We start from the raw sequence: 15,864 nt of genomic DNA, 5'->3' as shown, positions 1-15,864 counted from the left end.
CTTCTGTTCAATATAGTACTGGAAGTTGTAGCCACAGTAATCAGACAAGAAAAAGAAATAAAAGGCATCCAAATCAGAAAGGAGGAAACAAAACTGTCACTGCTTGCAGATGACATGATAGTATACATAGAAAATCCTATAGACTCTACCAAAAAACTGCTTGACCTAATAAATGAATTTGGCAAAACAGCGGGATACAAAGCCAATATCCAGAAATCAAAGGCATTTCTGAACACCAACAATGAAACAGCAGAAACAGAGATCCCAAGGGGAAAATCCCATTTGAAATAGCAAAAAGAAAAATAAAATATCTAGGAATAAACCTATCCAAAGAGGTAAAAGACCTGTATTCAGAAAACTACATAACACTCAGGAAAGAAATCAAGGAAGACACAAACAAATGGAAACATATACCGTGTTCATGGATTGCAAGAATTAATATCATCAAAATGTCCATACTACCAAAAGCAATTTACACATTCAATGCAATTCCTAATAAAGTACCAGTGGCATATTTCACAGACATAGAACAAACACTTCAAAAATTTTATATGTAATTATAAACGACCCCAAATAGCTGCTGCAATTTTGAGAAAGAAGAGTAAAGTAGGAGGGATCACAATACCCTAACACTAAACTATACTACAAGGCCACTGTAATCAAAACAGCCTGGTACTGGCATAAAAACAGGCACATGGACCAATGGAACAGAACAGAGAGCCCAGAAATAAGCCCAAGTCTCTATGGTCAATTAATATTTGACAAAGGAAGGCAGCAACATAAAATGGAGTAAAAATAGCCTCTTCAACAAGTGGTGTTGGGAGAACTGGACAGCCACGTGCAAAAAAGTGAAACTTGAGCACCAACTTACACCATTATACCAAAATAAATTCAAGGTGGATAAAAGACTTACATATAAACCGTGACACCATTAAAGTCCTAGAGGAGAACGTAGGTAGGAAAATCTCAGATATTTCACGCAGAAACTTTTTTACTGACTTGTCCCCCTAGAGCAAGGGACATAAAGGAAAGAATAAACAAATGGGACCTCATCAAAATTAAAAGCTTCTGCACAGCTAAAGAAAACAGTATCAAAATTAAAAGAGAACCAAGTGTATGGGAAAATATATTTGCCAATGATACCTCAGACAAGGGTTTAATCTCCAAAGTATATAAAGAACTTACAAGACTGCACTCTAAGAAGACAAGGAATCCAATTAAAAAGTGGGCAAACGACTTGAACAGACACTTCTCCAAGGAGGACATACAGAAAATCCAAAGACACATGAAACGATGTTCAATATCACTAGCTATCAGAGAGATGCAAATTAAAACCACAATGAGATAGCACTTCACACCAGACAGAATGGACATCATAAACAAAGCAACAAACAACAAGTGTTGCAGAGGTTGTGGAGAAAAGGGGACCCTAGTGCACTGTTGGTGGGACTGCAGACTGGTACAACCACTATGGAAAGCAGTATGGAACTTCATCAGAAAAACTAAAAATGGATCTGCCTTTTGACCCTGCAATTCCACTGCTGGGACTCTATCCTAAGAATACTAAAATCACCAATTCAAAAGAACCTATGCATCCCAATGTTCATAGCAGCACAATTTACAATAGCTAGATGCTGGAAGCAACCAAGATGCCCATCAGTAAATGAATGGATCAAAAAAAACTATGGTACATTTACACAATGGAATTCTATGCAACAGAAAGAAAGAAGGAGCTCCTACCCTTTGCAAGAGCGTGGATGGAGCTGGAAAACATTATGCTTAGCGAAACAAGCCAGGCAGTGAAAGACAAATACCATATGATCTCACCTTTAACAGGAACCTAAATAACAAAACAAAGAAAAAAGCAAAATATAACCAAAGACACTGAAATAGAGGAAAGGCTGATGATGACCAGAGGGGAGAGAAGAGGGAATATAAGGGGACAGTGGGAAGGGTTCAGGGGAACAAACTTAAAGGACACATGGTCATAAACTAAGGGGAGGGTGGTAATGGGAGGGAAGTGGGGAGGGGTGGGAGGGGGGACTGGATTGGAAGTAAAAAGGAGAAAACTGTATTTGAACAATGATTAAAATTTAAAAAAAAGAAAAGAAAAAGAAAATGAACACTCAACAGTCCAAAAGTTATAGGATACTAAAGGCAGTCCTGAGAGGAAGTTCATAGCAATACAAGCCTACTTTAAAAAGATAGAAACATTTAAAATAAACAACATAACCCTACATCAGCAAAACTGGAAGAACAACAACAAACAAATCCCAGAGCAAACAGAAGGAAGGAAATAACCAAGATCAGAGCAGAACTAAATGACAAAGAGAATAAAACAACAATCCAGAAGATCAATAAATTCAGGAGCTGTTTCTCTGAAAACAAACAAAATTGACAATCCTTTAAGCAGATTCATCAAGAAATAGAGAGGACCCAACTAAATAAAATCAGTATGAAACAGGAGAGCTTACAACTGATACCACAGAAATACAAAGGATTGTAAGAAATCACTACAAACAATTATATGCCAAGAAATTTGAAAATCTAGGTTAAGTGGAAAAATTTCTAGAAAAATATAATCTCCCAAAACTGAATGAAGAAGGAGAAAGCTGATCAGATTTCCAGACAAGATGGAGGCATAGGTAGACATGCTGTGCTTCCATGCACAGCCAAAATAAAAGCAACAAAAATTTAGGAACAAAAAAACAACCAGTACTGACAGAAAATTGAACTGTATGCAAGTCCAACAACCAAGGAGTTAAAGTAGACACATTCATCCAGACCTGTAGGAGGGGCTAAGCCTGGTGTAGAGGTGTTGAGGCAAAAAGAAGCAGTGGCTAGTGGACAACAGGCACTCAAGGTGGCAGCAGGCCGACCCAGGGAGGTGGGCAGATTGTAGAGGGATGCAGCATGTCCAGTCCCACATTCACATGCAAATAAACCAGGTGAAGCTGGGGAGCGAGACAGACCCCATAACCCAGGGTACCAGCTCAGGGAAATAAAGCCTCAAAACACTAATTGAAAACACCTGTGGGGGTTGAGGTGCTAAGAGTAACTCCCAGCCTCCAGAAGAGTTTGTTGGAGAGATCCACAGGGCCCTAGAACATATACAAACCCACCCACCTGGGAATCAACACCAGAAGGGCCCAGTTTGCTTGGAGGAAGTCGTGGAAGGGACTGAAATTCAGCAGACAGTGGAGCAAGTGCCATTGTTACCTCTCAGACCCCTCCCCCACATATAGAATCACAACACAGCAACGTGGTTTGCCCCACCCTGGTGAACTCCTAAGGCTCGACTCCTTACTACATAACACACGCATCAAGACAAAAAAAAAATGGCCCAAATGAAAGAACACAACAAAGCTCCAGAACAAATACAACTAAGCAACAAAGGGATTGCCAACCTATCAGATGCACAGTTCAAAGCACTGGTGATCAGGATGCTCACAGAATTGGTTGAATTTGGTTGCAAATTAGGTGAAAAAATGAAAGCTATACTAAGTGAAATAAAGGAAAATGTACAGGGAACGAATAGTGATGGGAAGGAAACGGGCTCAAATCAACAGTGTGGACCAGAAGGAAAAAAAAAACAACCAAACAGAAAAGAATAAAGAAATAAGAAATCAAAAAAATGAGGAGAGGCTTAGGAACTGCCAGGACATCTTGAAATGTTCCAACATCCAAATTATAGAGGTACCAGAAGGAGAAAAGGAAGAGCAACAAGTGGAAAAGTTATGTGAACAAATAACAAAGGAGAACTTCCCCAATCTGGCAAAGGAAAGAGACTTCCAGGAAGTCCAGGAAGCTCAGATAGTTCCAAAGAATTTGGACCCAAAGAGGAACACACCAAGGCACATCAGAATTACATTACCCAAGATTAAAATGAAGGAGAGAATCCTAGAAGCAGCAAGAGATAAAGAGACAGTTACCTACAAAGGAGTTCCCATCAGACTGTCAGCTAATTTCTCAAAAGAGACCTTACAGGCAAGAAGGGGCTGGAAAGAAGTATTCCAAGTCATGAAAGGCAAGGACCTACATCCCAGATTGCTCTATCCAGCAAAGCTTTCATTTAAAATGGAAGGGCAGATAAAGTGCTTCTCAGATAAGGTCAAGTTAAAGGAGTTCATCATCACCAAGCCCTTATTTTATGAAATGTTAAAGGGATTTATCTAAGAAAAAGAAGATAAAAACACATGCAGTAAAATGACAGCCAACTCACAATTATTAACATCCACACCTAAAACAAAAACAAAAACAAACAACTAAAACAGGAACAGAACCACAGAAATGGAGATCACATGGAGGGTTAGCAACAAGGGAGTAGGAGGGGGAGAGGGGGAAAAAGGTACAGAGAATAAGTAGCATAGATAGTAGGTAGAAAATAGACAGGGGGAGGGTAAGAATAGTATGGGAAATGTAGAAGCTAAAGAACTTACAAGTATGACACATGGACATGAACTATGGGTGGGGGGAATGTGGGTAGGAGAGGGTGTGCAGGGCAGAAGGGAGTGAAGGGGGAAAATGGGACAACTGTAATTGCATAATCAATAAAACATATTTTTAAAGTACTGATTTTAAAAACTAATAACTTAAAAACTGCCACACACACACAAAGAAGAAAATGGTCCACAAAACATCCTCCTTTCCTTCTGAAGGTTTTACAATGCATTTGAGTCATTAACCAGTCCTTTACTACTAAACTTAAGAGGCCAATTGAGACAAAGAATTATGAGACTGTTCTTCCACCACTGATTAAGACTGGGGTGGCAGGTGTTGGGGATAATATTCATGTAGCCTTCTGAACTTTATGGGCAGACTTGGTGACTTTTCCAGCTCCAACTGCCTTCTTGTCCACTGCTTTGATGACACCAACAGCAACTGTCTGTCTCATGTCACGAACAGCAAAGCGGCCCAGAGGAGGATAATCAGAGAAGCTCTCAACACACATGGGCTTGCCAGGAACCATATCTACAATGGCAGCATCACCAGATTTCAAAAACTTTGGGCCATCTTCCAGCTTTTTCCCAGAGCAAATCAATCCTCCCCTTCAGTTCAGCAAATTTGCAAGTGATATGAGCTGTGTGACAATCCAGAACAGGTGCATTATCCAGCACTGATTTTGCCTGGATGGTTGAGATAATCACCTGAGCTGTAAAGCCAGCAACTTCCATTGGTGGGTCATTTTTGCTGTCACCAGCCACATTGCCACGATAAACATCTTTGACAGACACTTTCTTGACATTGAAGCCCACATTGGCCCCAGGAAGAGCTTCACTCAAAGCCTCACAGTGCATTTCAACAGACTTTACTTCAGCTGTAACATTGACTGGAGCAAAGATAACCACCATACCAGGTTTGAGAACACCAGTCTCCACTCAGCCCACAGAGATAGTACCAATGGCACCAATTTTGTAGACATCCTGGAGAGGTAGATGCAGGAGCTTGTCAATTGTACAAGTTGGTGGCAGGATGCAATCCAGAGCTTCAAGCAGTGTGGTTCCATTGGCACTGCCATCTTTATGGGTGACTTTCCATCCTTTGAACCAAGGTATGTTAGCACTTGGCTCCAGCCTATTGTCACCATTCCAACTAGAAATTGTCACAAAAGCTACTGTGTCAGAGTTGTAGCCAATTTTCTTAATGTAGGTGCTGACTTCTTTAACAATTTCCTCATGTCTCTTCTGGCTGTAGGGCAGCTCAGTGGAATTCATTTTGTTAACACCAACAATCAGCTGTTTCACACCCAGTATGTAAGCCAGGAGGGCATGCTCACGGGCCTGCCCATTCTTGAAGATAGCTGTTTCAAAGTCACCAACACCAGCAGCAACAATCAGGACAGCACAGTTAGCCTGAGATGTCCCTGTAATCATGTTCTTGATAAATAGTCTGTGTGTCCTGGGGCATCAATGATGGTCACATAATACTTGCTGGTTTCAAATTTACACAGGGAGATATCAATGGTGATACCATACTCAAGTTCAGCTTTCAGTTTATCCAAGACCCAGGCATACTTGGAGGAGCTCTTCCCCATCCCAGCAGCTTTCTTCTCAACTTTTTCAATGGTTCTTTTGTCAATCTCACAGCATCTATAGATCAGATAGCCAGTAGTGGTAGACTTGCCAGGATCTACATGTCCAATAACCACAATGTTGATGTGAATCTTTTCCTTTCCCATTTTGGCTTTGATTTAGTGGTGGTTTTGCTGTGTTCTGGCGGCAAACCCATTGCAAAAAAAAGTTAGTCTTGACTTTATGCTATTCTTTTAGTTCCATGTGCTTTCACCACTTTAATTGTGACACTTCATCTCCCACTTCATCTCCCATCTCCATATGGACATTTAACCCAGTTCCCTGTAACCTGTAATTCAACAACTGGCTCCTCCTCTGCATCCTCTATTCTTTGCTTTCCTGGCAATCCACAGATCACATATGGGATTTTTCATCTTCATTTCTGATAAAAGTATAACTCTTATACCTTGTGATTGCCCACATTTTACCCTTTACACTTAGCTATATAGTCAAAAGAATATTTGTGAGGTTTTATCTAGTACGTTATTCTTGTTTAATGTAATTACCCACACTACTAAAAGTGCTATTATCTTTTCTCTCTGTTGTTCCTTGTATCATTATATAATGCTAGCATTCATCCTATTCAATATCTCATCATAATATTTCAATTCGTACTTGAAATTTTATAGTATAATATTTTATGCACGTGTGAGTATGGTAATCAGTAGTTTATGCTACCAGTTTATAGAAAACTAAATAATGGTTTTTATTATATCATAAAATTTAATTATGTGAGATTATACTCATCTACAAATCAATGTACAAGATGTATATTTTCTTTTTTTTTTCATTGAAACAAATCTCCTACAAGAGGTTGAGTAAAAAACAAAGGAAACAAACAAGTCAATTAAGGTACAATGTAAGCAAAACTAAAGACGACTGAGAAACATAATGTAACTGAAATATAGATTATTAAACAGTAAAAAAATTATAAACTCCAGTGGAAAGGTTTAGCAGCCATTCATCTTTTATTTTAACTTTATTTATTGACTGCTAGTTTATTTTACTTAAGAATGATGCAATTCTTTTTTATCAAGTCATTGAAGGCTTTCTTCACTTGCTTATTTCTCAGTGTATAAATAAAAGGGTTTAACATAGGTGAAATAGAGGAAATGAGCAGTGAAACCACTTTATTAATAGTCACCTCTTCCTTTGCTGTAGGATTCATATAGATGAACATGCATGCACCATAGGTGATGGAAACCACAATCATATGTGAAGAACAGGTGGAAAAGGCCTTTTTTCTTTGCTGGGCAGATGGAAATCCTAAAATTGTATTAATAATATAACTATAGGATAGAACTACACACATAAAAGTCAAAGTGAAGGTAAGCGCAGCACAGATTAAAACACTTTGTTCCATGATCCATGTGTCTGAACATGATATCTTCAGAAGAGGAGCAGCATCACAGAGAAAATGATCAATGACATTCAAATCACAGAATTTCAGATTTAGCCCCAGACTAAGTGGGGAGGTTATGACCAACAATCCAGCCAACCAACAGGAAAAAGTGAGTCTCCTGCAGACTTTGCTGCTCATGATGGTCACATAGTGCAGGGGCTTGCAGATGGCCACATAGCGGTCATAGGACATGGCAGCTAAGAGGAAAAATTCTGTTAATGCAAAGAGGTCGGTAAAAAACACTTGGATTACACAAGCATTGTAGGTAATGACCTTGTCACCTGTTGCTATGTTATACAAGTATCTGGGAATACAGGCAGACGTGAATGAGATCTCTAAGAAGGAGAAATTTTGCAAAAAAACGTACATGGGTGTTTTAAGGTGGGGATCCACAGAGGTGAGTGTGATGATGGTCAGGTTTCCAGTGACACTCAGCATGTAGGTGAAAAATAGAAAGATAAAAATCAGAACTTGCAGCTGAGGGTCTTCTGTCAGTCCCAGCAGAATGAATGTTGTTACTGTATAGTTTTTCATCACTGATTACTTCTGTCCAATCTGTATGCCCAATAATTAAGATAGATTAATATATAGGTCACATATCTATATAAAATGTAACTTTAATTAATTTAATTTAATCAGCTCTAGTAACCTTTACTATATTTCATATTATATTTTGTTTCTTTATTCATATTATATTTTGAATCTTCTATGGATATTGGATGTATTTGCTAATGTGGCATGATTTCATGGGTAATGAAAGTGTCATTTTGGCTCCTCCCAAATTTGTTCTTATTCAGAGCTAAGTAAAAGAATAAAATACATTATTTAAGTTATGTTTTTAGTTAACAATTTGGTCCTTGTCCAAATGTGCGATATATAATTTGGACTCGCTCTGTAGAATCTTACCAGAAATTAAAGTCTCTTCTCTAGCTTCATAATAAGATATTTTTCCTTTTTTTCCAAATCCTCAAAATAGTCTTCATTCAACATTTTTAGTATAAAAAATCCACAAGTGCACCACAGTGTAGAGAGAGACATACAACTCTGGACTTCCATTAACAGTCAATGGTACAGTCAAACATCACATGTACAGAACACAATTTAGATGAACTGAAATTATAAAATAAAATTAACTCCAATTGCTGATAAATTAAAATATTAGGAATCCCTGAAACAGTCTTAACCCTAATGAGATTTCACTAGACTCGAGTCATTTTGCAGTGAGGCATTCACAATAGGACCCCATTAACCCAGCTGAGGAATTCTTGGGAACCATGGGTGGCTGCATTAGACACTCAGACAATAAATGGTGACCAATTTTTTATCTGAAAACTCCCCTTAATTTTGGCTCTAAAGTCATTAGGCTTGTGAAATTCATCCTCCTCATTGCCCCCTGCCCAGACACACATTGTAAACAAACTGTTGTTAACAGTACAGTTTGTGTTACTGTGTATTGTTCAAACAAGCTCAGTTTTTCTGGCACCAAAGCAAATTTGGATTTGGTTCATGTATGAAGAGGCAACCTAGGAGTAGGGTCCAAAGGTACCCTCATCTTTTGCCTGAGGAGATGGAATTGCTAAGCAGAAGTAATGGAGTCTGTGCTTGGGCACAGAGTGGGGTTCAGAGGACCCTTGAGAAAGACTAATTAAAAGATGACAAGTGGGGAGAAGTGCAAGGAGAGAAGGAAACTAGTCTGACTGGCTTTCTGTCCTGCACCCTTGATTCAGTGGAGATGGCGGGAGGGAATGAAGGATGGGCTAAGGGTGGGATGTGGGACAAGGATGGAAAAGAAAAGGCAGACAACTAATGCATTTATAACAAGTCATATAAATCAAAGACTTAAAGGAGATTAAAGATGAATCAGAATAATTTGGCAACTTTAATTCTTAGGGAGATCAAAGTTCCCTCCAAACCTGATTTGATGTTTTATTACTAAAAGCAAAGACCAGTATGGTACAGTATTACTCCAGAGGAATTAAAGGAAGATCCTTAGGGCTGCTTCGCCCACATTCATTTTATGAATAGGCACCTCCCCTACCCCCAAGTGCTTTCGGGAGGTACTGCTACCATTACATGGTTCCTTATTAAGTTTGAAAAGTGCATGAAAGTTTGGGCACCAGGAAGACACCCCATCAACATGTGTCTTAAACTGCAACTTCAGGTTAATATAAATAAAGCAGTTACATTGTGAGAAGTGCTGAAGGTATGTGATGTCTTTCCTGGCACAGAGGAGGCCTTGGTTCCTCACCAGATGCTATAGCCACCATCTGTGCCTCCCATGAAACAGTTCCCCTTCTGCTGACTTATGAGGGCATTGGCTCCCTGCATGACTGCCAGCTGAACAGCACTGGGAGGGCATCCTGGGGGTGAAGGAGGAATGCTGCCAGCAGTAGCCCCAGCTCCAAACATGGCACCTCAGATTTTTTCCTTCTGTTATGCGATTTTCTCCTTTGAGCAATGCTAAGGCTTATACACAAGACAGCAGCATATATCTTTCCCTCCCTTGTCTTCCTTCTACATTTCTCTATCAGTGTGGAAGCTATTGTGCAGGATATACTATTGTAAACACAATTTTTTGCATTTATATTTATGAAATATTTTCATAAATTAACTTAAAAAATTACACACATGATCTTTGTTATCTTTTGACCTGTTTTGATTCCTTGGACTTATTATTTCCTTTTCACCTCTAAATATACAGTCTCACTGTTTTCTCCACAGTTCCCACTATTTTTAAATAACACCTATCACTTAATAAATACTAAATTTCTTTCTAGTAATTGATTGTTTCTGACTTACATATGAAATTAACTACCAAAATATATCTACTTATAAATTGAACCTCTGCCCCCAACATATCTGCTTGCACAGATCACAGGCATGTCCATTTCAATGTGCTTGAAACAAAAGTCATGACCTTCCACGTGGTATGCCATCTCCCCTCTTGTTTTGCTCACTCGCTGTTTCCATCTGTGAACCATGCATTCTGTGCCAGTTTTTATGGTGAGCAATTCTCTTTTATATCCTTTCCCACATTCTCAGTCTTAATTGAGCAAACCTAATCAGCAATTTTCATTGGAAGCACTGTTTCCCCTAGGAAGTTTTCTGCAATTCTGATGACTGTCCTAGCCTATACCCTCTCCTGTGTCCCATAACAAACAAAACTTGCCACAATGTTAGGGTTTATCCAGAGAACATCTTTGTTGGGATCATGTTTTTCTCACTGTGACAGCAGCAAGTAACACATTTCCACATACACTGTCAATGTCTAAAAAATTTTCTGAATAAATTTAAGAGAGAATCCCCCCAAACTGAAATTATCTTTTGGAGGGCAGGCAGACCCCTTGTAGTACAGGCTTCCCCTGCTAGGTGAGTGTTGTAGAAACCCATCTGTATCAGTGTACCAGCTGCTGTTTTCATTAGAGGCTGCTTTTGGCTTCAGTGAATTTTTTTTTGAAGACTCTTTCAAGATGTTTGCCCTTTTCACTATGGGTGATTTACCAGTGCACCTGCCCACACCCTGCTGAGTGTTCAGCAGTTTTTGACCATAAACACCATGATCCCATGCCCTACCCTCCTTATTCACCTGATCTTGTTGAAGCAACATTTTTTTGTTTCCTCTGGTTAAAAAAAAAGTCTTCAAAGGGAAATGTTTGTCAATGTGGAAGAAGTGAAACAAACAATGGCAGAAACACTAAAAGGCATCAAAATGCATTTTAGGAATTCAAAACTGTTTTGAGCAGTGGAAAATGTCTCAATAGGTGGACTAAAGATAAAATATGTAAGAATAAATATACATTTTTTAATAAATAAATTCTAGCTTTGGGGGTTCCCCTTTGTACATCTCAAAGCACACATACAGTGATTTCTTCATATTTTGACTTAAATTCATAATGCTGTGATACTGAACATGCTTATTAAATTTTCTAAATCTCTGAATCATAACTAGAAAATTTTGTGGGTTTTTTGCTTTTTTTAAGAAAAGCTATTTTTATTAAGTCACTTTGTGAAGTAGTCTTTACAATTGTGACAAAAATCATAGTTGCCTTCTCTTCTTTCCTTGGTTTTTCAAAAAAGTTATTGAATGTTTTATTGATAGTGTGTTTCCACCCTCACTGTTATTTATTAATGCAGTGTTAAATCCAGAGGTCATGGGGTTTTGATGCTGAGTTTATGCAAAAAGCTGCCCCACAGTCATTTGTCTCATGCATCAGAATTAATTACATGGGCGGGGGCGGGGGGCTTGAATAGTTTTAGCTTTCAATCAGTGTTTCAATGCTTGTAATTCCATATCAATGAATGAAGAAAATTCCTTTCAAAACTACAATTTATTTGTAAGAAGTTACTTTTCATTGGTTTTTATTGTATTTTATTCATCTTGAGGTCAACACACAGCCACACCTTATGATTTGCCTAATTTATACTGTTACATCCACTAGTAGTAGTCACCTGCCTAGGAAAGAAGTGCTGACATGCAGTCATGGTTTGCCTGAAAAGTAGACCCCTACTAGGGAATTCTGGCACATATTCAACATATTAGATTAAATTCAAAAGTAGTGAAGAGTGGTTGCTGCAGTCTACCAACTTTTCTGTCATCCTTTCTCCTTGTCTTTCAGGCCACTCATGCATCACTATGTAACCTTACTCAGCTCAACATGCTATGGGCATTACTTGATGTTCAAAAATTTTTTACAAAGTATTACAAAACAGAATTTAATGAATTAATTGACAATGACTTACAACCAACTGACTTCTTTTTATCTTTCAATAACTCTTTAAAAAGAGGCAGAGACTTCTAATGAGTGATGTTAGTACAGCCAATCTTTTTGGAGTTGTAAAGACACACACATACACACACACACACACACACACACACACACTGGGTGTTGTAATTTTGCAATTTGAGGTCAATAAGATAGCTGATATAATTTATGGATATTTCTTATATTAGGATTCCTATTTATATATCCACATATTTACTATGAAGTTATATCATATATTTTGAGGGCTTTATAAAATATATTATGACTCATATATCTGATTTTAATATGGGCAGGTGAAATCTCTTTGTCCTCAGAGAAAACTATAGCCAAAGTTTTAAAAATGGAAATATTACTAATGTTGCAAAATCTGTTATACTTACTTTTCTGCCACTCAGTCATAATGTCCTTAAGTAGTTTAAAAATAGTAATTCTTAAAGGCATGTAGTTCAAAGTGGTAGGTTCTCCTCATGTTCACACTGAATATGGCATTTCTCTGAACATGTAGAAAGTTCTCTGATATTGTGGTCTCCAACAAATTAGATTGACTTTTTCATGAAAGGGCTAAGAAATATTTTCTTATATATTTTAATATTTAGGAGAGGAAAAGAGCATCTCAAAGTGGAATGCCAGAAACTCTCTTCTTCTCCTTTCTTTTGAAAGAGTTGGGATTTCAATATCTCTAGACAGGCATGGAGGTTTGTACTTTACCAACCCTAACTATTTTTTTTTAGTTTGCTCTACTTAGAAATAAATGAATAAACAAAAAGTCCTTGGTGATTTACACTCAAGAGTCACTAATGAATCTTTTGAGTAATTTCCTTTGGCACAACAAAATAACAAATGCTGCCTTGGCTCCAGGGTCCTTGGAGACAAGAAGACAAGTGTAAGGTTATTTAATTCATTTTCTTTTCTTAATGCCTTTATTGAAGGAAAAATAAAATAAACTGCACATATTAACAGTGTACAATTTGATAAGTTTGGACATATAAACACTACTGTGAAAACATTAACACCATCAAAAGAGTGAATGTGTCCATCACCCCCCCAAATGTGTCCTTGCACACCTTTGCACACCCTTGCACCCTCCTTCTGCACACCTCCATTCCTCAGGCTACCATGAATAAGTAGTCTGTCTCTACAGATTAGTTTGTTTTCCCTTTACAAGTTTCAGTAAATACAATAATGCAAGATTGTTTCCCCCCCTCTGGCTTCTTACACTGAGTATGAATTTAAGATTCACCCCTGTTTTGATGTGTGCCAGTAGTTCATCCCTTTATACTTTTGAATAGATTCCAGTGTTGAATGGACCTATAAGGTCTTTCCAGTGTGTGACTATGACAAATAATGTTCCTATGAACAGCTGTACACTAGATTTATAGGGAAATATGCTTTCATTTCTCTTGGGTAAATATCTTGGACTAAAGAGGAATGGTTAGTTGGTTTGTAGGTTATATATATGGGTAACTTTTAAACATTTATTTTATTTTTTGACATTCTATATAATTGTATAGGTTTCAGATATACAGCATACAGGTTAGACAACCATACACTTTACAAAGTGATCTCCCTGGTATTTCAGGTACCCTCCTGGCACCATACACAGTTATTATAATATTATTGACTATATTCTCTATGTTGTACTTTACATCCCTGTGACAATTTTGTAACTATTAATTTGTACTCCTTAATTTCTGTTTTTCACCCAGCCTCCCAATCCTCCTCCCCTGTCAGCCATCAGTTTTTTCTCTGTATCTATGAGTTAGTTTCTATTTTGTTTCTTCATTTATTTTTTCTTTAGATTCTGCATATAAGTGAAATTATATAGTATTTGTCTTTCTCTGATTTATTTGAATTAGCATAATAACCTATAGTTCCATTCATGCTGTCACAAACAGTGAGATTATATTCTTTTATGGCTAAGTAATATTCCATTGTGTATATGCATCACCTTTCCTTTATCAACTTGTCTATTGATGTGCACTTGGTTTGCTTCCACATCTTGGCTTTTGTAAATAATGGTGTACTGAACATAGGGGTGCATGTATTTTTTTCAATTAGTATTTTGGACTTCTTTGGATATATACCCAGGATTGGAAAAGTAGTTCTGCTTTAAATTTTTTTAGGAACCTCCATACTATTTGTACAGTGGCTGCACCAATCTGCATTTGCACCCACAGTGCACTAAGATTCTCTTTTCTCCACATCCTCACCAACACTTGTTGTCTGTTGATTTATTAATGATAGTCATTTTGACAGGTGTGAGGTAGTATCTCATCCCAGTTTTAATTATCATTTCTCTGATGATTTGTGACATTGAGCATCTTTTTGTATGTTTATTGGCCATCTGTATGTCCTTTCTGGAGAAGTACCTATTCAGGTTCTCTGCCTATTTTTTATTTCCTGTCCATTTGCTTGGAAAATTTGTTTCCAGCCCTTCACTTTTAGTCTGTGTAGATTCTTTGTACTGAGATGGGTCTCTTGTAGGCAACATATGTGTGGGTCATGCTTATCCATTCAGCTATTCTATGTATTTTGATTAGAGCATTTAATCCATTTACGTTTAAGGTTATTACTGATAGGTACTTATTCATTGCCATTTTTGTACCTGTGTTCCTCTCTCTCTTTTCCTTTTCCTTAAAGCAGAACCTTTAGCGTCTCTTGCAGCACTGGTTTGGTGGAGGTGTATTCTTCTAGACTTCTTTTGTCTGGAAAGCTTCTTATTTGGCCTTCTATCTTGATTGAGAGCCTTGCTGGGTAAAGTAGCCTTGGTTGCAGACCTCTGGTTCTCATTACTTGGAATATTTCTTGCCAATGTCTTCTGGCTTGTTGTGTTTCCATTGAGAAGTCAGCTGTTAGCCTTATTGGGGTTCCCTTGTATGTCACTTCCTGTTTCTCCCTTGCTGCTTTTAAGGTTCTCTCTTTGTCTTGGTATTTTGCCATTTTAATTATGATATATCTTGAATTAACCCTCTTTGGATTCCTCTTGATTGGAATTCTCTGTTTTCTGGATTTGTGTGACTTTTTCTCTCATCAAATTAGGGAAGTTTTCCATCATTACTTTTTCAAATAGGTGTTCTATCCCTTGTTCTTCTTCTTCTCCTTCTGGTATCCCTATTATACGGATATTATTACGTTTCATATTGTCTTGCATTTCTCTTAATCCCTCTTCATTCTTTTTAAGCCTCTTTTCCTTTTCTTGCTCTTTCTGGGTGTTTTCTTCTACTTTGTCCTCTAGGTCGCTGATCCGATCTTCTGCTTCATCGATCCTGCTTTTCATTCCTTCTACTGTGTTCTTCAGTTCAGAAATTTTATTCTTCATTTCCTCTTGGTCCTTGTTGAGAGTTTCCATTTCCTTTTTCATGTTGATGTAGTTTTCAGTGAGTTCATTGTAGCTTCCCTGTAGTTTCTGGTAGCTCATTGTGAGCTCATTGAGCTTCCTGACAATCATTGCTTTGATTATCTGATCAATATCTGATAGTTGAATTGCCTCTATTTCATTTAGCATTCTTTCTGAGGCTTCCTCCTTTCCTTTCATTTGGGGATCATTTCTTTGTCTTCCCATTGTTTATGAGACTCTTCTTGTTCACCTCAGCTTCTTATATTGATCTGTTCTGGCTCCCTGGGTTTA

General features: G+C 37.8%; 2 protein-coding genes across 2 annotated transcripts; both read right to left on the bottom strand.

Moving 5' to 3' along the window:
* Nucleotides 1–4,789: 4,789 nt before the first annotated feature.
* Nucleotides 4,790–6,178, bottom strand: LOC123812591 (elongation factor 1-alpha 1-like). Its single transcript, XM_045829372.1, is given in 3 exon segments — nucleotides 4,790–5,033; nucleotides 5,035–5,885; nucleotides 5,888–6,178. Coding segments are annotated over 3 exon segments (1,386 nt in total).
* An 896-nt stretch (nucleotides 6,179–7,074) lies between these two features.
* Nucleotides 7,075–8,007, bottom strand: LOC123812780 (olfactory receptor 6C68-like). Its single transcript, XM_045829645.1, has one exon. The coding sequence runs from the start codon at nucleotides 8,005–8,007 to the stop codon at nucleotides 7,075–7,077; it is 933 nt and encodes a 310-aa protein (XP_045685601.1).
* Between the last annotated feature and the right edge of the window lie 7,857 nt (nucleotides 8,008–15,864).

The sequence above is a fragment of the Phyllostomus hastatus genome, unplaced genomic scaffold (genome assembly GCF_019186645.2).
Source record: "Phyllostomus hastatus isolate PE091 unplaced genomic scaffold, TTU_PhHast_1.1 phas_scaffold_93, whole genome shotgun sequence".
In the NCBI taxonomy this organism is placed as follows: Eukaryota; Metazoa; Chordata; class Mammalia; order Chiroptera; family Phyllostomidae; genus Phyllostomus; species Phyllostomus hastatus.
The sequence above is the reverse complement of the archived record's forward strand: the minus strand, read 5'-3'. Positions and strand labels throughout refer to the sequence as shown.

Coding starts and splice junctions, on each gene's coding strand:
- LOC123812780 (XM_045829645.1), bottom strand. CDS start 8,007: ATGAAAAACTATACAGTAACAACATTCATTCTGCTGGGACTGACAGAA.